Below are 25,082 nucleotides of genomic sequence, written 5' to 3'. Positions count from 1 at the left end.
GTGAGTGAGCTTTGTTTCACTCTTCTCTGAAGATGCAGCCATCCAAGGTTTACATCCCTGAGCTCCAAAAGGGAAAGGAATTTCCACTTTCCTGATGGATGGTGTCTCAGATGTTCTGTCATCACAGCCAGGAGAGTAAAATGTAAAGAAGTCCAGGAGAAGAGGACTTGTACATCATAGTGAGGAGATAGGGCACATCTGGATATTCTACACCCAGGAGCACAGTATGGCCAGAAGTTAAAGAACAATAAATGGATCCCCCTTAATGTGCAGGCTAAGCGGGAAAGACCTGGTTGGTTGCCAAATGATGTGTTTTAGAGATGGAGACATTTTTATAGGTCAAATGTGATATCCACAAGGAAATGCTTTCCACAGAATCCCTGATGGTTGTTTTCAGCCTCTGCAAGAACTTATTACAGAGAGTTCACCCGTTTTCACCAGAGAGGCCATTACACTATTAGAAAGTTCCTTCATAGTGAGCTGGAAGGGTGCATCCTTGCAGCTTCCATTCTGAAGCCCCACGGAATCATCGGAATCATCTACATCATCTTCTCAGAGCTGGCATCCCTTGAGCTGGAGGAGCTGGACAGGAGTGGGAGAAACAGAAAAGCTATGAACTCTGTTGCTGTTTTAACTGGGATTCCTTAAGCTCAATCACTTTTTTTCCCCGATGCTAGAAGTCTAGTGGCATACTGTACTTTTAATAATACAGAGGGAAAAATGTTATCTTGCTGTCAGATGCACCTGACTTCCAGGCCTGTCTCTATTACATCAGAACTGTGCAACCTTGGATAGGTTACTTAACCTCACTGAACCTTTTGCTTACCTATAAAGAGAATCATTTATAAATAGGAGTAGTCAAACCTGCTGTGCTAATCTCAGAGTTGTAATACTCAAAATGTGTCATGTACATGAAAATATCCTATAAGTTATGAAGAGCTCTCCCTGTATTGTTTTTTAAGTTTTTATTTTATTTTATTTTTTTAAAGATTCTTTTTATTTGACAGAAAAAGATCACATGTAGGCAGAGAGGCAGGAAGAGAGAGAGGGGGAGCAGGCTCCCCGCTGAGCAGAGAGCCCGCTGGGATCATGACCTGAGCCGAGGGCAGAGGCTTCAACCCACTGAGCCACCCAGGCGCCCCTATTTTATTTTTTTAAGATTTTATTTATTTGTTTGACAGAGAAAGACACAGAGAGGGAACACAAACAGGGGGAGTGGGAGAGAGAGAAGCAGGCTTCCTGCAGGGAGCCAGATGTGGGGCTTGATCCCAGGACTTGGGGATCATGACCTGAGCTGAAGACAGACGCTTAACAAATGAACCACCCAGGCACTCCTGTATTAAGTTTTATTGTAATGACTGTCCATCTTCATCTTTTTGCCAGCCTTTCATATCCCCATTTTTGGCTCGAGGTACCTGACTTCTTGACCTCATAATCAGGATATCCGGGAAAGTTCTTATTTAAGTTTTATACCCCAGACATAGTCGCATCATCAAACAAGGTGGCATAGAATCATGAGAGAACCAAAAAGCACCTGAGGACTTTGGATGAAGAGTTAGAGAAACAAGCAGGGACATTTTCTCAACAGACAGCACAGGGAGAGGCCAGAGCCCCGGCAGTGAGGAGAGGGTTAAATCCTTCCCCTCTGCAGTACAAAAGAAAAGAGTGTGCGGAAAGATTAGGATTTTTGCTTTTACAATGGGAGCTGCAGAAGCGTAGGGAAGAAGCTGAAGAAAAAAAAGGGGGCGTCTCCCCTTTAAAGACTTGCAGAGATTGAGAGAGAAAGAGAGAGAGAGAGTCAGGGACAGAGAATCAGAGAGAGCACGGCCAGTCTGTCTGTCTGTCTCTGGGAAGGGAGAACGTCTCTGCTTCACAGTGATTAGCACTGGAGGAGAGGCATCCATTGGCTTCAGACCCAAGGAGAGACCAGACCAGGTCACCCCGGTTAGGACACAGTGAGCTTTGCCCCTCCCTACCCCACCTCCACCCGGGAATGTCTCGGCGAAAGCAGCGGAAACCCCAACAGTTAATCTCGGACTGCGAAGGTCCCAGCGCGTCTGAGAACGGTGGGTGACTGGGGAGGGGTGCGGGAGCCCTGAGTCCCAGCCCGTGTGGGTCAGGCCAGGGCAAGGGAGGGCACCCGGGCCACGGGTGAAGCCAGGGGAGGACTTGGTCATTGGGGGTGTGAAGGAGTTGGATGCAGGGAGTAGGAAGGCGTTGACCTGTGCTGGGGAGAAGCCCCCCGCTTGGCTTTTCTCAGGATTGGTTCTGTTTGTGTTTTCCTTGTTTTTCTCTGGATGAAATGGAGTTTTCAAACTGGCTCTGTCTCCCCACCCAAGAGTTTTCTCCTCAGGTCCCCCTTTGCTCACTGGTCTTTGTGCCGTTGCTAAGTAACCTCCTCAGACCTGGAGGCCGTCTCTTAGGGGTGGGATTTTCCCCCCTTTTCTTTCTGGAGAGTTGGGTTGCAAGAGAATGAATTGGATAAACGTGAAGGTTCCCCTGAGGGAGAAGAGAAAAAAGTTTCTCATTGTTGGGCTGAGCTGAGAACAGATCAGAGCTCCCAGAGGGAGAGAGCTAATGTCGGTCAGATGCAGCCTGGTTTGGGGTGTGGATCCCTGTCACCTGGGGTAGAGACCAGAGGAGAGGGCTGGATGAGGGGCTTAGGTTTGTGCTTCAGGGGAGGCCAAGCTAAAAAAAAAAAAAAAAAAAAAAAATATTAGTCAACATATTTGCATCTGTTTTTAAAGTAACAGATTTTCTGGGGCCACCGACTGGCTCAGTCTGAAGGGCATGCAACTCTTGCTCTTGAGGTCGTGAGTTCGAGTCCCGCATTGGATGTAGTGATTACATTTAAAAAAATTAAATAAACTTGAAAAATAGAGTAACAGGTTTTCTCTATGGAGGGGAGGGATATTTCATGTATTCCTGGAACAGTGCAGGACCAGGTGGATAGCAGAGCAACAGGATATTGAAAAGTAACATTGCCCAAAGCCTCAGAAACAGGCAAAAACCTAACAGGACCAAAACCTAGGTTTCTTAATGCTCAGGGCTAGTGGTGCTCACTCTACTAAATTAGGGTTTTTCAAACTTGCTTGATTGTCCACAATCTGGACTAGAGTCTGGGAACCTATATATTTGTAAAGGTTCAGGTAGTTTTAGGCTTAGGCAAGTTTTGGACATACTGCTATGGCTATATATATTAAGGCTATGAAAGTCTGGAATAAACTCAGGGATAAACTATTTCTCAAACAGTCGATTCACCCGACAGTGTAGTGTCATAGTAAGAACAAAGGTTCTGAAGTCAGACTTTCAGGATTCAAATCCTGGTTCCACCACTCAGAGGTGCAATCTTGGTTTACTTCCTCTCTGTGCAGTTTCCTCATCTGTAAAACACTAGCTACCTCTTTGGTGATTGTGAGAATCGGAATGAGTTAATACCTGTAAAGCACTTGGAAAAATAAATAGCATAAATAAGTGCTCCATATATGTGGTATGGTAGTCCCTAGTAGAAATAAGTACTTAATACGTGTGAGTATTGTTATCATATGTGAGAACAGTGGCACTTCCTGCAGGGGCTGAAATATGACCAAAGCTCAGGAACTTATTGGCAAGCTTTAGTATTTCTCAAGGAGATGTTGCCTTGAAAAGCTCTAGGATAATGTATCTGAAGTGACTAAAACAAAGTCATGGATTAAACTTACTTTTCCACCTGTTGTTAAAAAAAAAAAAAAAAAAAAAAAGACCTGAGATTAAACCAGTGCTCCATGTGCTATGGAACAGCCTTAACAGACATACTGTGTTTTGGATAAAACACATTCTCCTCAAGTCACTGCCTTGCTGGGATCCCACTGTGCCCATATTTATAGGTTCATGGTGGTAGCATCCTTCCCTCCTGGGAGACGTTCGCCCTCCTTAATGCCGCTGCAGTCCCGGATGTTTCCTTCTCAGGCTCTACAGGAGACTTCCCATAGAGCCTCAGAGATGCCTCACAGTCCTGCTCCCCTGCTGCCTGGATTGTGGAACAATGTGGAACAATGCCGAAACACCCCAGCCTCCTCCGCCCCCCCAAAAAACAACCTCTCCTCTTCTCTCCTTATACCTCCCAAGTCTGCTTACCCACTCCCCGCACCTCTGCTGATGAAGAGCCAGGGAGGGAGTCAAAAATCTTTCACCACTGCCCTGAGATGGATTCTTAAGCCCGTTGAGCTGCAGCTCTCACTTGGGATATGGGGATGCTGCTACAGAATCATCCCTCCGTAGAAACAGTGCGGGCTCCAATCCAATGGTGGTAACAAATTTCAGCTGAAATTTTGCCTTTGAGCCATAAAAGTCAGAAACATAAATGCAAGGAGCAAGAGGCAGCAGTAACGTCTTAAGGTCTCCCTTAAGAACACTGAAGGGTTTTCTGATCAGAATTCTGAGAGTAAAAGATTCGAGTGCCACTGGGTCACATCTGGAGATGAGGTGGCTATATCTGATCAAATCTAAAATTCCTTCCTGCTTTTACAAGATAGCTTTCCCACTCCCTCCATTTCCATTGGTAGAGTTCTTATTTGCTTATGTGATGTTCAGACTCCTGACTTTTTTCCTTCAACCCCAGAAGACATTTTCCTGTTCTGCATGCACCCAAATTAGGTGGGGGGGTGGGGGGACGACTCTATGTACGTCTTCTGGTGTCCCTGTGAAACTATGGATACCCTCAGGAACATCAGCAGACATTTATTTAGCAGGCGAGGGTGCCACCAAGGTTTTCGGGAGTTCTTGCCTTCTTTCAAGCAATGTTTACCATATGTGACAAGCAAATGCTGAGCCTTTGTTGCACCTTTTAAAAGCCTCATCTTTGCAGTGACCTAAGACGTTCATCAAGAAACAATCTGAAAAACCTGTTTTCTAGCCCTGTTTTTGTTCAGCTTCCCTGACCAGAACACCAAAAACCTAACTGAATAGTTACTGCACATAAATGATGAGAAGGAAATAGTCTATTTACTTAAAAAACTCTGGAGAGAAAAAAAAATTGTCTCTCTCCCCTACAGAGTCTAGAAATCTAGATTAGAGAACATAAGGGATGTGAGTAGGGAAAATGTAAACTAGTACATCTGGGAAATAAAGGAAACAATCAGAAACCCAGATATTTAGTGAGAAGGAGAAACCAGGACAACAGCCAAACAGATCTAGAGGGAGAAATGGAAGTTGGCAGACATCGAGAGCAGCAAAAAGAGAAGGAAGGCAAAAAGAGAGTTTTGAGGGCTCTGTTCTCTTTATATCTGAAGTAGGGAGCATAATCCCTTAGGGTATTGAGCTCAAGCCTTTCAGCTCTAGGTATCCCTGGGTCAAAAAGAAAACATCTCTGCATAGGTAGAAAGTAACTCAGGTGGGGTACGATATAGAGCACTGGATCAGGAAGTAGAAAACCTGCTTTTTAATCCAGCTTAGACCTTGAAGCTAGGTGACCTTGGGCAGGTCCATTCTTCTTCCAGGGCTTCAGTGTTTGGCCTTTATTTAATTATTATTTCTTTGTTTATCTATCTATTTATTTATTAAAAAATTTTATTCATTCATTTGTAGGGAGAGAGAGAGCACAAGCAGGGGGAGCACTCCCAGCTAAGTAGAGAGCCTGATGTAGAGATCCCAGGACCCTGGGATCATGACCTAAGCCACCCAGGTGACCCTATTTTTTTTTTTATTTCTTATGTATTTTTAATTTTTTAAAAGATTTTATTTATTTATTTGACAGGCAGAGATCATAAGTAGGCAGAGAGACAGGCCGAGAGAGAGGGAGAAGTAGGCTCTTTGCTGAGCAGAAAGCTTGATGCAGGGCAGACACTTAATGACTGAGCTACCCAGGCCCCCTGATATACCCCCATTTTGTTATATTTAATTTTTTAAAAAGATTTATTTATCTATTTGAGAGAGTGAGAGAGAGAGAACATGAGAGGGGAGAAGGTCAGACTCTCCATGGAGCTGGGAGCCAGATGTGGGCCTCGATCCTGGGACTCCGGGGTTCATGACCTGAGCTGAAGACAGTCACTTAACCAACTGAGCCACCCAGGCACCCGATATACCCCCATTTTAAAGAGAAATCCAAGCCTTGGATAAATAGAGAAACTTTCCCCAAATCACAAAGATTAGAAAGTGCTGGGACAAGAACTCAGGCCTGTTTGCTTCAGAGCTGGCAATCTTAATCTGTGTGCTCAGGGGGTCAGATCTCTGAAGTCCCTTCTAGCAACAAAAGACTATGAATTGGGCGCCTGGGTGGCTCAGTGGGTTAATCCGCTGCCTTCGGCTCGGGTCATGATCTCAGGGTCCTGGGATCCAGTCCCGAGTTGGGCTCTCTGCTCAGCGGGGAGCCTGCTTCTTCCTCTCTCTGTGTACTTGTGATCTCTCTCTGTCAAATAAATAAATAAAATCTTAAAAAAAAAAAAAAAAGAGTATGAATTCCTGGGCCACCTGGGTGGCTCAGTCCTTAAGTGTCTGCTTTCTGCCTTGGCTCATGTCATGATCCCAGAGTCCTAGGATCAAGGCCCACCTCAGGTTCCTTCCTCAGCGGGAAGCCTGTTTCTTCCTCTCCTACTGTCTCTCTCTCCGTCAAATAAATAAATAAAATCTTAAAAAAAAAAAAAAGTATAAATTCCTTGCTAAATGCTGAGTCTTTCAATGTCATAAAAATGTCCCTTTAAAAACCTTTTTGGTGTTTGATCTAAGATATTCCTGTTTTAGAAACAAATATATTTTTCTCACTTAGCATCCCACATACATGTACCTCAGCACACCTGTTTGCCTACAATGTTGCATAGGACATGGGTGCATTACTAGGTGTGGGTAGCAAAGGAGTGAGTATGTGTATGTCTTTAGGAGAGAGGAGTGATTCAGAGAAGCAGCGACCTTCTCCCTTAGAAGCAGTCTATAGGAACAGTAGCAGTGGTTACAGAATCAATTCATAATTATAGAAACTATTAGTGTTGGGCCAACACTAACAGTAAGTTTAGGCAGGTCCTTTGTTTCTTTAATAGCTGGACGATGCTTGAACTCTGCGTAGAGCAAGCCTTTATCTTAAAACTAGAAATATGGCTCAGGAATGCACGTACCCTGGGAAAGGCAATACAGTCACTTAAGTTCACAGTCAGGTGTAAATCATATCAAATTCTGGCAGGCAGTCTGTCCTGTGCTGTCCTACCTGCTGCTCTCGTGGTGTATTCAATAAACTTATATCTCCTTTCCAAAAAAAAAAAACAAACAAACAAAACAAAACAAAAAATTCTGTCCATGGAAGCTGGATACAAGAGAGCTAACCTGCGGCTGTAGGCAGAGGAGAGAGGGAGCCTGATAAAAAGATCTGGCATTGAACAACTGATTTTGCCACTGTCTTGATTTTGGCCAGGTTGAGGGCAGGTAAGATTTGTGAGCAGCAGGATAGAAAGTTTGCTGGGAAGAGCAGTCACCTGAAAGGTACTGTGGGTCTCATCCTTGGCTGGTCATTGCGATCACCTGAGGAATTTTATGACATACTGATACCTTGCACGATTCTAAATTCATTGATCTGGGGTGTGGCCTGGATATCGGGATTTTTAAAGGTGCTGCCAGTAATTTTTTTTTAAGATTTTATTTATTGGGGTGGGGTGGCTCAGTCCTTAAGCATCTGCCTTCGGCTCAGGTTATGATCTCAAGGTCCTGGAATCAAGCCCTGCATCAGGCTCCCTGCTCTGTGGGAAGCCTGCTTCTCCCTCGCCCTCTGCCTGCTGCTCCCCCTGCTGTTCTCTCTCTCTCTCTCTCTGTCAAATAAATAAATGAAATCTTTTTAAAAAATTATTTATTTATTTATTTAACAGAGAGACAGATAAGAGAGGGAACACAAGCAGGGGGAGTGGGAGAGGGCGAAGTAGACTCCCTGCTGAGCAGGTAGCCCCATGATGCCCCTGGGTGGCTCAGTCATTAAGTGCCTGCCATCGGCTCTGGTCATGATCTCAGGGTTCTGGGATTGAGTTCTGCTAGTAATTCTGATGGGCAGCAAAGTTTGAGAACCACCTGTTCAACTCTGTCCTCCTGCTGTGCACTCCGCACCTATTTTTCTCTTTGTCCTCCCTAGCCATGCTCTCCCAAGCCTAGAGCAGCAGTTCAGAGAGCTACCTGGTTTCCTTTTTCCTTGTCATTTTGGCTCTTTGTATATTTAAACCAGCATGTCCAGGTCTTGGTCCCAATGTCCATCCCGGACTTTGTGTGCAACCTGGGATAGCTTACCTCACCTTATCTGCTATCTAGGGACACCATTACTAGCTTAGTTTATTCCTGTGTTTATGACTTCATTCGTGTCTGCCTAAGAATCCTGCCCCCCTTTTCAGGATAGGCAGTGAGTGCAAAGTGCTGAGAAAGAGAAGGTTCCTCTTACAGGTGGCTGTTGATCCGTCACCTTTCAGCAGGGACTAAATTTACCTTAAAGAAGAGTGCAGATCAAATTACGCATCAGAAAGCAAGTTTCATTAAAGAGCAAGAAAGGGGACAGTGTTTCCCAGGAGAAGATGAAAAGAAAAGGATTTCTTTTCTTGTCGGAAGACTTGACAAAACAGCAACTTGATATCAAATGTTCAATGCTAATTAACAAATGCTCGGTAGAAAGCCTCCATCTGATTCCCTCTCCCTTGCTGAGGCCAGAGAGCAAATGACAGGCAGGAACCACACAGAGCCCTTTCTCTAGCATGAGAGGAGCCAGACAATGTTGTTGTGCTTGAGAAAGCACTGGATAGGAGTAAAAATTCTGAACGTTTGCCTCACTGAATTAACTGTGTGAACTTGGAAAAGTCACTTCACCTCTCCAGACTTCAATATGTGTAAAAAAAAAACAACACTGCACTAACCGGTGACCTTCCACTATTGAAATAGATTCCCCTTTCCCTCCTTGTAAGGGTCAGGCTCATCTGTTTCAGTCATCATTCATAATGTTAAGATCCTCATGATTATCTGAAGTTTCCAAACATAATTCAGTAAAATGTTCTTATTTTTAAAAGATGGCAAAATTTGCATTGAATAGTGAAGTGGGTGTTGCGAGTATTAAGTAGTTTCATCTCCATCCAAAAAAGTCTCCTTAATGTTGTCATGTGCCAATTATAGTAGCCAACATCTTACCTCAGAAATGAATAAGGTTAATAAGGAACGTGAAACATTGATCTTGTTTTAGTATATGTGTATTTTAGGTTATTTTGACTCTTTTGCCACTGACAATGTCAACCCTCTAGTCCATAATATTTAAAGTCCCATATGTTCATATTAACATGATTCGTCCAGTTTTTCAAGTTTTTGTCACAGTATTTCTCTGAGAAAGATATCACAGCTACAATATTACCACTTTACAAAAAGGAAAATGGTTGCATGAGTGATCACTGCACCTTGATATACCAGTCAGGCAAGGCGAGAACTGGGATTAGCACAAGGTACCCAGGCAAACTACAAAACTAAGTGACTTGGGGACACTTTCATGTAAGTAAGATAAACTCCTTCAAGAAGTGGAAAACCTATTAAGACACATTTCAAGGTAGAAAGGGAATGCAGAGTATCTGGTCTAAGAGCTTCACCCCTTCTTATCTTCTCTGAAGGGGAGGTGGCCTTTGTGGGGTGAGGTGGTGTTAAGTCATTTCTAGGCATTCAAACTAGATTGGGGCTGAAAGGGCTTTCCGCATTGAAAGGCTGTCTGGTAGCTCCCACTGCATTTTTCCCATTGTTTCAGGAATTCCCCTCCCCCCAGGTTAGAGCTAGGTGGGCCCCTGTAGGCCCCTGCTGGCCAGCATCTACCCCGCCCGCAGCAGTCCTTAATAGTGACAGCGAGCGGTGTGTTGTCGCAAGAGAAGGGCAATGGAGGAAGAAGACGGGCAGGAAAGAGAGTACTAAAAGGAGATGGCTCCTTGAATGAGCACGAACTCCATAAATCAGGTGTGGGCCGAGTGATCTGGGGGTTAACTTGCATTCGGCTATTCTGTGGGAGGAGGGGCAGGGAGTAAAGGGGCTCAGTGTTCCGCAGAGAAGGGTCCTGAAATGACTTCCTCGGAAATTCTAGCTTGCAGCCTCCCATCCTGAGAAACTTCTTTTGTGGAGAGGGATGGGGGTAGGGTGGGAATAAAGGTGAGGAAGACTGGACAAAACCTGGGGTATTTGGGGGAGCGTGTTTTGATGAGGGATGGATGTTCTGGGCTCCCTCTCCGTTCGGGCCCTCAGACCTCTGAAATCAGACCACCCTCTCCGGAATGCACGTTTTCCAGGCTCAGTGGATCCTTTATCCAAAGAAAAATAAGAGAAGCCTATCGCTTTGCTCTGTTGAGCCGGGCTCTCCTTCCCACTGTGCCCCCTTGAGCCCGAGGGGGGTGGGGGCAGGTCTGGGCAAAGACATCTGGAGAAGGGGGGAGCTGGCAGAGGGCAAGGGAAGGTGGACCCCCACCACGCCCCACAAGCACCTGTCACTGAGCCTCCGGAAACCTGCTAGGCTCTGGGATCCGGCCCCACACACCCACCTCCCACTCCCGGCTCCCGCCGGGCTCCCGAGCAGCTCCTCCCCCATCTCCCCTCTCCCAGCTTTCTCGCTCCAGCTCCTCCCCTCCTCCGCGCCTCCTCGATCCCCTCCCCCTCCTCCGCGGCTCCCTGCCCCCGCCGCCGCTGCCGCCGATCTCCATCTCCGCAGTCTGGGCCGCTGGGTGCAGAGGCTGCCGCAGCCCCGGCGGCTACCCCCGCCTCCCCCAATCCCGATACCTATTGTCTCCCGCTCTACCCGGCCCTCCACCTCCCCCACACCCATGGCGCACGAAACCGGGAGGAGCTCTCGTCTTGGGGGGCCCTGCGGGGAGCCGGCGGAGCTTGGAGGTGCGGTAGGGCCCTGCCGGGGCAGGGGTGGGGGCGGAGGGGACGCGCGCGAGCTAATGGACTTTCCGCGAACGGGATAAAAATGCACGATTCTCTGTCCGGGACCCTCTCCTCACGCCCATTCCTTGCGCCCGCGGTGGCCCCGGGTTGGGGGGGTGGGGGACGGATTGGGGAAGGCAGAAGCTTGAGCCTGCCTGCCCCTCCCCACCCCTTACGCTGGGGTGTTTCACGTCCCGGCCGGTCAAGACTGAGCTCTAGCCTGCTGCGTGGCCTGAGGGTGAGCTCATCTCCCCACCCCCACAAGCGGTTACTGGGCTCGTTGCTAATTAGAGCCTTCGCATGCCCGTCCCAACCGCACCACCCACGCTCTCTCCTTGTCTTCTCCCTAGGTGATGCTAGCGAGGAGGACCACCCCCAAGTCTGTGCCAAGTGCTGCGCACAATTCACTGACCCAACCGAATTCCTCGCCCACCAGAATGCATGTTCTACTGACCCCCCTGTAATGGTGATAATTGGGGGCCAGGAGAACCCCAACAACTCTTCGACCTCTTCTGAACCCCGGGCGGAGGGCCAAAATAGTCCCCAGGTCATGGAGGCCGAGCACAGCAATCCCCCGGATTCTGGGTCCTCTGTGCCCACAGATCCCTCCTGGGGCGCAGAGCGGAGAGTAGAGGAGTCTGCGGGGCACTTCCTGGTCGCTGCCACAGGTACAGCAGCTGGGGGAGGCGGGGGCCTGATCTTGGCCAGTCCCAAACTGGGCGCAACCCCGTTACCTCCGGAATCTACCCCCGCACCCCCCCCTCCTCCTCCTCCACCCCCGCCCCCAGGAGTAGGCAGCGGCCACTTGAACATCCCTCTGATCTTGGAAGAGCTTCGGGTGCTGCAGCAGCGCCAGATTCACCAGATGCAGATGACTGAGCAAATCTGCCGCCAGGTGCTGCTGCTTGGCTCCTTAGGCCAGACGGTGGGCACCCCTGCCAGTCCCTCAGAGCTACCTGGGACGGGGACTGCCTCCTCCACCAAGCCCCTGCTTCCCCTCTTCAGTCCCATCAAGCCTGTCCAAACTGGCAAGACGCTGGCACCTTCCTCCTCCTCTTCTTCATCCTCTTCGGGGGCAGAAACACCCAAGCAGGCTTTCTTCCATCTTTACCATCCACTGGGGTCGCAGCACCCTTTTTCTGCCGGAGGGGTTGGGCGAAGCCACAAACCCACCCCTACCCCCTCCCCAGCCCTGCCTGGCAGTGCAGATCAGCTGATGGCCTCACCTCATCTGGCATTCCCAGGCACCACGGGACTACTGGCAGCGCAGTGTCTTGGGGCAGCCCGAGGCCTCGAGGCTGCTGCCTCTCCAGGGCTCCTGAAGCCAAAGAATGGAAGTGGTGAGCTGGGATACGGAGAAGTGATGGGTCCCTTGGAGAAGCCCGGTGGACGGCACAAGTGCCGCTTCTGTGCCAAAGTATTTGGCAGTGACAGTGCCCTGCAGATCCATCTGCGTTCCCACACGGGTGAGAGGCCCTATAAGTGTAATGTCTGTGGCAACCGCTTTACCACCCGTGGCAACCTCAAAGTGCATTTCCACCGCCATCGTGAGAAGTACCCGCATGTGCAGATGAACCCTCACCCAGTGCCAGAGCACCTAGACTACGTCATCACCAGCAGCGGCCTGCCCTATGGTATGTCCGTGCCACCAGAGAAGGCCGAGGAGGAGGTGGCCGTGCCTGGTGGAGGTGTGGAACGCAAGCCTCTGGTGGCCTCCACCACAGCACTTAGTGCCACGGAGAGCCTGACGCTGCTCTCCACCGGTGCAGGCACAGCCACGGCTCCTGCACTCCCTGCTTTCAATAAGTTTGTGCTCATGAAAGCAGTAGAGCCGAAAAGTAAAGCTGATGAAAATACCCCACCGGGGAGTGAGGGCTCGGCCATCGCCGGGGTGGCAGAAAGTGGCACGGCAACCCGAATGCAGCTAAGCAAGCTGGTGACTTCACTCCCCAGCTGGGCGCTGCTTACCAACCACTTTAAGTCCACAGGTAGCTTCCCCTTCCCCTATGTGCTGGAGCCCTTGGGGGCCTCACCCTCTGAGACCTCAAAGCTGCAGCAGCTGGTAGAAAAGATTGATCGGCAAGGAGCTGTGGCTGTGGCCTCTACCACCTCGGGAGCCCCCACCACCTCGGCACCGGCAACTTCGTCTTCTGCCTCGTCAGGACCTAACCAGTGTGTCATCTGCCTCCGGGTGCTGAGCTGTCCTCGCGCGCTGCGCCTGCATTATGGCCAACACGGAGGTGAGCGGCCCTTCAAATGCAAAGTGTGTGGCAGAGCTTTCTCCACCCGGGGCAACCTGCGTGCACATTTCGTGGGCCACAAGGCCAGTCCAGCTGCCCGGGCCCAGAACTCCTGCCCCATCTGCCAGAAGAAGTTCACCAATGCTGTTACTCTGCAGCAGCATGTTCGCATGCACCTTGGGGGCCAGATCCCCAATGGCGGTACCACACTCTCTGAAGGCGGGGGAGCTGCCCAAGAAAATGGCTCTGAGCAATCCACAGTCTCTGGGCCCGGGAGCTTCCCCCAGCAGCCGTCCCAGCAGCCATCCCCAGAAGAGGAGTTGTCTGAAGAGGAGGAGGAAGAGGAGGAAGAGGAGGAAGATGTGACTGATGAAGATTCCCTGGCAGGGAGAGGCTCAGAGAGCGGAGGCGAGAAGGCAATATCTGTGCGAGGTGACTCGGAAGAGGCATCTGGGGCGGAGGAGGAAGTGGGGACCGTGGCGGCAGTGGCGGCAGTGGCGGCAGCAGCAGCCACAGCTGGGAAGGAGATGGATAGCAATGAGAAAGTGATTCAACAGCCTTCCCTGCCACCACCACCCCCCGACAGCCTGGATCAAACACAGCCCATGGAACAGGGGGCCAGTGATGTCACAGGAGGCATGGAAGAGGGGGGCAAAGCAGAGAGGAGCTCGAGCCCAAAGGTAGCACTCAGCCGGGAAGGGGAAGGCAGCAGTGGCTCCTCAGTGGAGGAGCTGAGCATGCAGGAGGCCATGAGAAAGGAGCCGGGCGAGAGCAGTAGCAGAAAGGCCTGTGAGGTGTGTGGTCAGACCTTTGCCACCCAGGCAGCCCTGGAGGAGCATCAGAAGACCCACCCCAAGGAGGGGCCGCTCTTCACTTGTGTTTTCTGCAGGCAGAGCTTTCTCGAGCGGTCTATCCTCAAGAAGCATATGCTGCTGGCTCACCACCAGGTACAACCCTTTGCCCCCCATGGCCCTCAGAATATTGCTGCTCTTTCTTTGGTCCCAGGCTGCTCACCTTCCATTGCTTCCCCAGGGATCTCCCCCTTCCCCCGAAAAGATGACCCCACGATCCCATGAGCCTGTTTTTCTCTATCCGCTGCTCCTTGACTCAGAGCAGAAACCAAGAGCTCTGTAGAAGGACCTCCAAGATGTGTGAGCCCTGTTTTGTCTTTTTCTCTGAGTCCTTCTGTGATACATCCCTAGTGGCTTTTCTCGGTCCCTGAGCTTGGAAATAGTTGTGCTCACAGGGGGATGGCCCCCTGATGAATTTTTCTTCCCTCTTCACTCACTGTACCTGAATATTTTCGATTCTATTTTCGATTCTCTACGGCTTTCATGTTCCCAAGGGGAACCCTCTCCAACTTCCCTGGGGTGACCCTTCTCCCCTCTCCTTTCTTCCTCTCCCTTTCCCTTTGGCAGGTGCACCTGAGCACCCACATTTGGAATTGCAGCCCAGCCCGAAGGGGCCGGCAGCTATCTCTGGAGGGCCCAGTGCCACTCCTCTCTGGTGACCAGGTCAACCTGCAGGACTTCCTGTCCCAGGACATTCCTGCCCAACTGGTGAGGGTAGGTCCCCTGTCTTTCTGGAACCAGTACACAGCTTTCCTGTCACATGACCTGCTCACCAAGCCCCGGAGTTCCAGCTCCACCTCCACTACCGCTTTAAGCCTGGCACCACCAGTGCTGTTTGGCCCGGGAAATGTGCCTGGGAACGTGCCTCCAACAATGGGATCCAGAGAGGCCAAGGAGAAGAGAGCCCCCCTCTTCCTATTTCGGTCTCCTGCACCCAAGGCAGTGCCTGAGAAGTCCGTCATGGAAGAAAAGTAGCAAAATGTACATTGCTGCTACTTCCTGCTCCAGAAGGTGCCAGCGATGAAGACACACCATATCTGTAGCTGGTGGCTCGGCCTTAAGGGGTTGGGGGAAACAGAGGGCATATAGGACATTCTTCCCAGTACACTCCCATTCAGGCCAAGGTGTTGGCTCTTCAATATGCCAAGACACCTCCAGCTTCTCCTATTCCATCATCGTGGCCTCTCAAAGTTAGGAAGCAAGCAGATGTCTTGCCAACAGGTCTCCCATAGAATATTTTGGGAAATGTGAGGTTCGTATCTTTGAGAAGCATTATGGGTGAGGGGAGTTGAAAGAGTAGTGATGGAGGGTTTAAGAGTATTGCTGAAGCATAGGGCTTGCTGGGAACCTATGAGATTAAGAAAGGGGCATGGTGTGAAGGAGGGGACCTCCAGTTCTTGACTGGGTGAGTCTCATGAATGTTCTTTTGGACTATTAGTGACTTGGTGTGCAGCACTGCACTCTAGGTCATAGGGAACTTCCTAGCACTAGTGTGCTTCTAGTTTTAGATAACTCCCTCCTTTAGTCCCTGGCCCCTTGGATTTTCCTCATCTTCCTTTCTCAAGGCCTATTTCCTCCCCAGTTTGCCTGTCTATGGACCGGGGCTTACGTCTTTGCCACGGTCTGGGTCTTAGAGTCCCAGGCTTTGGGAGATGAGCTCTAGGTGGTGTTCTCCCTGCCTCTCCGTCTTGTAATGAGATGTAGTATTTACTCTTAACATAGGATCATTTGGAACAGGAGTTCTGAGGAGGAGAGAATGAGAGTTCTGCTACAGACTGATGTGAATGATGGTTTCTCCTCCAAAGGTATAGGCTCCAGAGCTTCCTAACATAGTAAAATGTGAAGAGCAGACAAGGGAGATATTAGTGTCTTTCCCTTTTCATTAAAAGTGTTTTAACCAAATATTTGTGTGTTTTTCCTTATTTCATGGCTAAATAGCCAGCTGGGGTGTGATAAGGGCACTCCCTAACACTGAGATTCTCTTCCCACCTACATCTCCTGCCAAAGCTGAACATATGGTGTTGAAATACTTAATGCATTCAGCCTTGTCCTAAGACAACCTCCAGTGGATGTAATTTCCCTGTGGAAATGGAGTTTATGTTCTCAAAAAGTAAAGGATTTGTCCATTGTGTGCAGTCATTTTCTAGATTTTCTCTTTGTCTAGAACTTTCCACGATCAGGCTTTTGTGGGGTTTTTGGTTTGTTTTGTTTGGAGGTTGGAAGCTGTTTCTTTGTCTTTCCTGAATTCCAGGCTAGCCTACCTGACATCAGTTACCTGCCGAACCAAGAAGAATTATCTTTGTGATCCTTGAGATCTGATGTCACAAACAGAACAAAGAAGTAATTCAACACTAATAATTTCTACTAACAGGATAATTTCAAGAAAGATTCTTAGCAGAGGAAGTATGTGTGGAGTGGGGGTGAAATGAAACGAATTTTTTACCTTGTCTCTCTACAACCTGGTGAGGTTTAAATATGACTCTAAGACCTTGTTTTTTTTAGAGTAGAGTCCCCAGAATTTGTTTTGTTTTGTTTTGTTTGCATTTGTAGGATTACAATATCACTGAATCTTAGTGCTACATGGATGGAGCTGCTAAAATGATTTGCCCAGAGTCACTTGGCCAATTATTGGCAGACTTGGATCCAGGATCCCAGTTTAGTACCACCGACAGTGATCCTCCAAAGGTATAGGCTCCAGAGCTTCCTAACAGTAAAGTACAAAGAGCCGACAAGGGAGATATTAGTGTCTTTCCCTTGTGATCAGGGACAGTGCTTTTTTCCTACTATGTCATTTAAGACTCTTGATGAGGGGCACCTGGGTGGTTCAGTGGGTTAAGCCTCCACCTTCGACTCAGGTCATGACCTCAGGGTCCTGGGATCCAGCCCCATATGGGACTCTCTGCTCAGCTGGGAGTCTGCTTCCCCCTCTTTCTCTCTCTGCCTCTCTGCCTACTTGTGATCTCTCTCTCTCTGTGTCAAATAAATAAAATCTTTAAAAAAAAAAAAAAAGACTCTTGGGACGCCTGGGTGGCTCAGCTGGTTAAGCGGCTGCCTTTGGCTCAGGTCATGATCCCAGCGTCCTAGGATCGAGTCCTGCATCGGGCTCCTTGCTCAGCCGGGAGCCTGCTTCTCCCTCTGCCTCTACCTACCACTCTGTCTGCTTGTGCTCACTCTCGCTCCTGTCTCTCTCTAACAAATAAATAAATAAAATCTTTAAAAAAATAATAAAAATTAAAAAATAAAAAAAAAAGACTCTTGATATGAGACGGGTGGGAAGACTGAAAGAGGAGGTTAGTAAACCTATTCTTGGCTCAATTCAAGGTAAAGAACCAATGTTTGATTCTAGTTGCCCCACCAGAGCAGTACAGGTCCCCTTTAAAAGGTCCTGGTGAACAGGAATACATGGGAAATCTTGTGAAGTCAACTGGGGAAGAAACAGCTTGTGCCTCTAATTCCTAGCAAAGCTTTGTAAATCTTTTTCTCCTTTCAGCCTATGGAAGGAGGTAGGTCACCAATCTTATTCCATTCACCTCCCCTACCCCCACTGGACATGGATAATGCCATTTAACTTATTAAAGTAGACTTGCCCTCCCTTTACATGTCAGTTCCCATTATGGTAACAGCTCTTGGTAAAGCTTCAACTCTTGGATACTTCTTGGGCCGGTATGCTCTGCGCCTGACTCCTCCCCACACCCTTCCTTCATTGCTCTACTTTTATTTTCCCTTCTGTCTCCTTTTTATTCTTTTTATTCTCCTGTCCTGCTTTTTCTTCTTTGTTGACCTCTCTTACCTGACAGCTTTAATTTTTTTGTTCTTTTCTCTCGTCACCTTTAATTTATTCTGTCTCTTAGAGCCTTTAGTTTCTTCCTTTTTATAGCACCCCCCCCAACCCCCACCCTCAGCCTCCCATTTCTCACTCTCAGTCACTTTTCATTTGATCATCTTTTGGCGGAAGGTGAATTAACTCTAACCTGCTGGAATGAGAATGTAAATAAATGCATCTTGTAAAACATAAATAGAGTGGATCCAGTTCAAACTGGATGGATGCAAAGCACCACTATTCTAAGGCAGCTTGGCTCATTCATTCAGTTAATTTCTGAGGATTTATTTTGTTTCGGAGACTGTTAGGCGGGTCCAAAAGCAGGTAAGACACTTCTGCCCCTATGGGAGCTCAGTCTAGGATGAAGAAAAATACGAACCTATTAATATACGGTGCCAGTAAATTGTATGATAGATGCAAACAATGGCCTGCAGGCTCCCAGAGAGGGAAATAACTCAATGCAAAGATGGAGAATGGTGAGGGAGTATGCAATTCTCTTGAATTCAGCTTTCATAATAACCACTCAGATATTCTGATAATCCATATAACAACCTAAAGACCAATGCAGTTGGTACCGCTCAAGAACCTGTAAGATACACCAAGTCTCCACTTTGGCAGATACAAAGATGTGCTGCTTTAGAGGTTCCCCTCTAAGAAAGAACTGGCTACCTAACGGCAAGAAGCCTGATTCACTGACATCCCTCAACTGCTCCACTCTTCAGCCTCTGGTCAAAGACTAAGCAAGATAGTGAGTGGTACAGGAGCTTAGCCATTTCCATGAAACATGGGACTCTAATGAACATTTTTGCTCTGGAATTCCCCACTGGGTTGACAGAGATGGCCAGGTCTGCCTCATAGTCTGACAATTGTTCCTGCACCAAACTGCTTTCACTCCCTTTTCCTTTTACAGGTGTTAATCCCCGTTAAAACTCTTGGAATCCTAATTCTACCTTTGCGTCTGCTTCTTAGAGTTTTCAACCTGTGTCACTCACGAGAAAGGCCTGGACTCTATTGGCACATTTCACAAACTCCTACTCCTGAGGCTCTGGTTACCATTCCTGGAAGTTTTTTTAGTAACCAAGGAGTGTTGTCTCCTGACTCCCAAGACAGACTTCACTAGTATTACTCTCAATTAGACCCAACTTTGACTTTTCTTTTCCTTGTTTTTTTTCCTAATTTTTAACTTTTCTTTTCTTTTTTTAAAGATTTATTTATTTAATAGCGAGAGAGAGGGAGAGCATGAATGGGAGGAGGGGCAGAGGTCGAGGGAAACAAGCACACTTCCAGCTGATCGAGGAGCCTGACTTTGGGCTTAATCCCAGGACTCTGAGATCATGACCTGAGTCAGAATCAAGATCCAGGTGCTCAACCAACTGAGCCACTCAGGTGCCCTTAACTTTTTTTTTTTTTTTTTTTTTTAAGATTTTAAAAATGTAATCTCTATATCCAACATGGGGCTCAAACTCATATCCTTGAGATCAAGAGTTGCATGCTCTTCCGACTGAGCCAGCCAGTTGGCCCTCTAATGTTTAATTTAATAACAGATTGACTAGTCTTAGTCACACTTTGCTTTTGATCATATAATTAAAAATGAGTAAGAAAGGGCGCCTGGGTGGCTCAGTGGGTTAAGCCGCTGCCTTCGGCTCAGGTCATGATCTCAGGGTCCTGGGATCGAGTCCTGCATCGGGCTCTCTGCTCAGCAGGGAGCCTGCTTCCTCCTCTCTCTCTCTGCCTGCCTCTCTGCCTACTTGTGATCTCTCTCTCTGTCAAATAAATAAATAAAATCTTTAAAAAAAAAAAATGAGTAAGAAAAAAATATATTCCATGCAGTGAGGGTTGAGCTCACTTGGCAGCTCTGATTTGGGTTAGAGGATCCAAGATGGCTTCATTCACTTCTGGCACTTCAACATCACTTTCTTCTCTTTTCTTCCTCTGGGCCCCTTTCCTTTTCAAGTCTTTCGATTTCTAGGATATCTTTCTCTCTCTGTCTCTCAGGACTCACGTGAAGGCCCAGGTCTCCAAGAAGATAAATGCAGAAGCTACAAGCTGCAAGGCCTCTTAAGGCCGAGGCTCTGAAACTTAATATCACTTCTGCCACATTCTGTTGGCTGAACTAGTCGAAGGCCTACTTGGATTCAAGAGGAGAGAAAATAAACTTTACCTCTTAAAAGGGAGAGTGGTAAAGTCACCCTACATAAAGGCATAATGGGAGGCATTGGGACTAATTCTAGGAAGTCTACCATAGCAGATATGAAGAAAAGTTAATGTAGTGCATGTAGCACTTATCTGCATACAACTAGGCTTGCACTCTGTCTTGACTAGAAGAGGTCTGGATAAGGTTCCTTTCCCATGCCCTGCTCAGGATGGTATGCAGATTGGCTAAGAGTGGGCAGAAAACTGGTCTTATGGAGTCTAGAAAGAATCACCCTATAAGCAGAGCATGTGCTCCTAAAATTTGCCTGATATACTACTGTAGAAACTTACCCAAAGTGAATGTGAAAGCAAAGACTTCTGGAAGCTGCCCTTGATTTGGCTGACTTCCAGAAATATCTGTGCTATTTCTTTGGCTTCCTCTATAGGTAAGGGGAGGCAATACAGGCCTTAGATACTTTGAATTCTACCAGAGACCGAATCTCTTCCATTAAAAAACCCTTCCTGTCCTAGACAAAGTTGTTTATATTGCTTAGGGGTTAACCTATGGAATTCCATCTTCAAGATGAATCAACTCCTTTCTTCTACACAGCTATGTCCGAGACTCTCCCCCAAGACTATTTAACTTTACTGCTATAGAATTTCTATATATTTTATTTCTAAGTGTTAAGGATCCTGAAAGAACGTGATCTTATAATAAGTGGGGGATTCAGATTTGTGAACAATGAACTTTTTTTTTTTTAAGATTTTATTTATTTATTTGACAGAGAGAAATCACAAGTAGACGGAGAGGCAGGCAGAGAGAGAGAGGGAAGCAGGCTCCCTGCTGAGCAGAGAGCCCAATGCAGGACTCAATCCCAGGACCCTGAGATCATGACCTGAGCCGAAGGCAGCGGCTTAACCCACTGAGTCACCCAGGTACCCCTGAACAATGAACTCTTAACAATTCTGTAATATAGGGGAGCTTGGGTGGCTCAGTTGATAAAGCATCTGCCTTCAGCTCAGGTCATGATCCCAGGGTCCTGGGATTGAGCCCCATGTCGGGGTCTGGCTCCCTGCTTAGTAGGAAGCCTGCCTCTCTCCCTCCCTCTGCCTGCCACTCTCCCTGCTTGTGCTCTTTCTCTTGTCAAATTAAAAAAAAAAAATCTATAATATAGTAATAATGGTGTTATCTTACTTCAGGAATGATAACGTGTCTAAACATAGGGCCACAGAGGATACATCCCAAATGAAAGCACAAAAGCATCCCTTATCCACTCTCTTGGCAGTTGCTAGACCCAGGTCATTAAAGGAAGTGAAAATCTTTAGGTAGAGGGGCGCCTGGGTGACTCAGTGGGTTAAGCCGCTGCCTTCGGCTCAGGTCATGATCCCAGGGTCCTGGGATTGAGCCCCGAATCGGGCTCTCTGCTCAGCAGGGAGCCTGCTTCCTCCTCTCTCTCTGCCTGCCTCTCTGCCTGCTTGTGATCTCTGTAAAATAAATAAATAAAATCTTTAAAAAAAAAAAAAAAGAAAAAAAGAAAATCTTTAGGTAGAACAGTCCCCTTGAGTAGTCTTCCTTGATCTCACATCAACCAACTTTACCAAGAGTATTTCAGCTGAGGAAGATGACATTTTTCTTTTAATTAAGTGTAATTCTTAAAATTAAATCCTGAGATCCTCATGTGAGCCCAGAAACATTTCTGTGTCCTCTGCTTGAAGGCTCACATATAAAGTCATGCATCTCAAACAAACAAAAAACAAATACACAAAGTTACCCATCTCAAAAGATAGTGTAAATTGCCTAGTAAGTATATTAAATTGAGAAAAAAGGTTGGAAATGAATATTTTGATCACTACTGAATTTGCACAGTATCAAGAACATAGTAGTCACTCAACAAATATTTGCTGAGTAAATGGATGAAACTGCCACATTCCAATACACATACATCTTTCTTCTCAATAGTCCCTCCCCCCATATTCACCCAATTCTTTCGATTACTACCTATAACTAGCTTCGGAGTTAATTAAAGTCCCTATCACCAAACACTAGTTGAAATAAGCTACTAACTGGGGTACTTCGCTGGCTCCGCTGGTAGAGCATGTGACCCTTTTACAGGGGTTGTGGTTTCAAGCCCCACCTTGGGCATAGGGCTACTTTAAAAACAAAACAAACAGGGGCGCCTGGGTGGCTCAGTGGGTTGAGCCGCTGCCTTTGGCTCGGGTCATGATCTCAGGGTCCTGGGATCGAGTCCCGCATCAGGCTCTCTGCTCAGCGGGGAGCCTGCTTCCTCCTCTCTCTCTGCCTGCCTCTCTGCCTACTTGTGAGCTCTCTCTGTCAAATAAATAAATAAAATCTTAAAAAAAAAAAAAGAAAAGAAAAAAAAAAACAAACAAAAAGGCTACTATTATCCCTGTCTCTAAAATCTCTTTCTTCCCTATCTCAATACAACTAGAACGCTAGATTAATCTTTAAAGAGCCACCTATTCACAAACCCTCAAGTGTTCACTTCTGTATTCTGAATAAATTACAACTTCTTTACTAAGGTAACATGTACCCTTTTCCATCTGGCCTCAAACATGGAAACATAAATAACCTCCCAAGTTCTCTAATGTAATTCTCTTTGTTCTAGTTGAATTGAATTAGCAGGACAGACATCATGCTTTCCTAAGTCTAGATCTTGGCTTTTTATCATGCCCTCAGCCTGGAGTCTTCTCCTATAGTTTCATCTGTTGAAGCCCTAGCTGTCATTTCAAGCCTGAACCTTTTATTTTAAGTGTTTTTTTTTTTCTTTAAGATTTTCTTCATTTGTCAGAAACAAAGAGAGAGAGAGAGCGTGCACAAGCAGGGGGAGTGGCAGGCATAGGAAGAAGCAGGCTCCCCACTGAGCAGGGAGCCAGATGTGGGACTCCATCCTAGGATCTCAGAATCATAACCTGAATGGAAGGCAGATGATCAACAGACTGAGCTGCCCAGATGTTCCAAGCCTGAAACTTTTTTATTTTAAGGAGGCTCCACGCCTGGATGCCAGGACCTGGGACCATGACCTCAGCCGAAGGTAGATGTTCTACTGATTGAGCCACCCAGGCATCCCAAAATAAAATCTCAAACAAACAATACCTCTGCATCATTGGTCCTCCTTTTAATTTTTAAAATAATGTGTTTTTTTAAAAAAAAATTTGTTTGAGAGAGAGCACAAGAGGAGGGGAAGGGCAGAGGTGAGGGAAGAATCAGACACGCTGTTGAACAGGGAGCCAGCCATTGGGTTAGACCCCAGGACCCTGGCATCATGACCTGAACCTAAGACCGATGCTTAAGCAACTGTGCCACCCAGGTGCCCCAGTCCTCCAGGCACACACCCATAGATTGTAAATTAAGTAATAGCATTATCTTTATTTTTTAAAAAAGATTTTATTTATTGGGGTGTCTGGGTGGCTCAGTGGGTTAAAGCCTTTGTCTTTGGCTCAGGTTATGGTCTCAGGGTCCTGTGATCGAGCCCCGCATCGGGCTCTCTGCTCACTGGAGAGCCTGCTTCCTCCTTTCTCTCTGCCTGCCTCTCTGCCTACTTGTGATCTCTGTCAAATAAATAAATAAAATCTTTAAAAAAATATTTTATTTATTTATTTGACATAAAGAGAGATGACAAGTAAGCAGAGGCAGGCAGAAGGAGAGGGGGAAGCAGGCTCCTTGCTGAGCAGAAAGACAGATGAGGAGCTCTATTGGGCACTGATCCCAGAACCCTGAGACCATGACCTGAGCCTAAGGCAGAGGCTTAACCCACTGAGCCACACATGCACCCCCAGCCATAACTCTATAAATGAATGCATGAAAACATAAGCCTGCAATACCTACAGCAGAAAGGATATGATAGTATCGGTCAAAAGGAATTAGTTGCTTTTCATTTTAAAAATCTGTACTTCAGGGGTGCCTGGGTGTCTCAGTGGGTTAAGCCTCCACCTTCAGCTCAGGTCATGACCCCAGGGTCCTGGGATCGAGCCCCACCCACATGGGCTCTCTGCTCTGCCAGAAGCCGGCTTCCTCCTCTCTCTGGCTGCCTGTCTGCCTACTTGTGATCTCTGTCTGTCAAATAAACAAATAAATAAAATATTTTTTAAAAAATCTACCCCCCCAAACTGTACTCCAGGGGCACCTGAGTGGCTCAGTCAGTGGAGCATACAACTCTATCTCCAGGTGGAAGTTCAAGCCCCCATCAGGTGTAAAGATTACTTAAAAATAAAACCTTGGGGCACCTGGGTGGATCAGTGGGTTAAAGCCTCTCTCTGCCTTCGGCTCAGGTCATGATCTCTCCAGGTCCTGGGATCCAGCCCTGCATCGGGCTGTCTGCTCAGCAGGGAAACTGCTTCCTCCTCTCTCTCTGCCTCTCTGCCTACTTGTGATCTCTGTCTGTCAAATAAACAAATAAATAAAATATTTTTTTTAAAATCTACCCCCCCCCCCCAAACTGTACTCCAGGGGCACCTGAGTGGCTCAGTCAGTGGAGCATACAACTCTATCTCCAGGTGGAAGTGTAAAGATTACTTAAAAATAAAACCTTGGGGCACCTGGGTGGCTCAGTGGGTTAAAGCCTCTGCTTTCGGCTCAGGTCATGATCTCTCCAGGTCCTGGGATCCAGCCCTGCATCCGGCTGTCTGCTCAGCAGGGAAACTGCTTCCTCCTCTCTCTCTCTGCCTCTCTGCCTACTTGTGATCTCCATCAAATAAATAAATAAAATCTTTAAAAAATAAAATAAATAAAACCTTAAGGGGCGCCTGGGCTCAGTGGGTTAAGCCTCTACCTCATGATCTCATGATCCCAGGGTCCTGGGATGGAGCCCCATATCAGGCTCTCTGCTCAGCAGGGAGCCTGCTTCTCCCTCTCTCTGCCTGCCTCTCTGCCTACTTGTGATCTCTGTCAAATAAATAAAGTCTTTAAAAAAAAAAAAAAAACTTAAATCTCTACTATGCTTGCTGCTGTATTAGTGGTATCTTTTCTTTTTTCCATTTTATTTTTATTTCTTTTCAGTGTTCCAAAATTCGTTGTTTATGCACCACAACCAGAGTCCATGCAATACGTGTTTTCCCCCCCCTAAGATTTTAGTTATTTATTTGACACACAGAGAGAGAGAGAGAGAGAGAGAGAGAGTGAGCACGCGAGCGAGGGAGGGA

The 25,082-nt window shown here is 47.3% G+C and overlaps 1 protein-coding gene across 2 annotated transcripts; it reads left to right on the top strand.

Annotated features, from left to right (window-relative positions):
• Positions 1-1,725: 1,725 nt before the first annotated feature.
• On the top strand, positions 1,726-15,871 carry SALL2 (spalt like transcription factor 2). Of its 2 annotated transcripts, none has more exons than XM_082736540.1 (3): positions 1,726-2,066; positions 11,229-14,065; positions 14,537-15,871. In XM_082736540.1, exons 1-3 carry the CDS (start codon positions 1,994-1,996, stop codon positions 14,942-14,944), a joined length of 3,318 nt encoding a protein of 1,105 aa, XP_082592666.1. In that variant the 5' UTR covers positions 1,726-1,993; the 3' UTR covers positions 14,945-15,871. The 2 variants fall into 2 exon arrangements, with proteins under 2 accessions (XP_082592666.1, XP_082592665.1); XM_082736539.1 differs by lacking the exon at positions 1,726-2,066 and adding an exon at positions 10,398-10,839.
• The last annotated feature ends 9,211 nt before the right edge of the window (positions 15,872-25,082 follow it).

The sequence above is a fragment of the Mustela nivalis genome (genome assembly GCF_964662115.1).
Source record: "Mustela nivalis genome assembly, chromosome: 6".
Classification (NCBI taxonomy): Eukaryota; Metazoa; Chordata; class Mammalia; order Carnivora; family Mustelidae; genus Mustela; species Mustela nivalis.
Note: the sequence above shows the minus strand (reverse complement) of the source record. Positions and strands in the feature narration are given on the sequence as shown.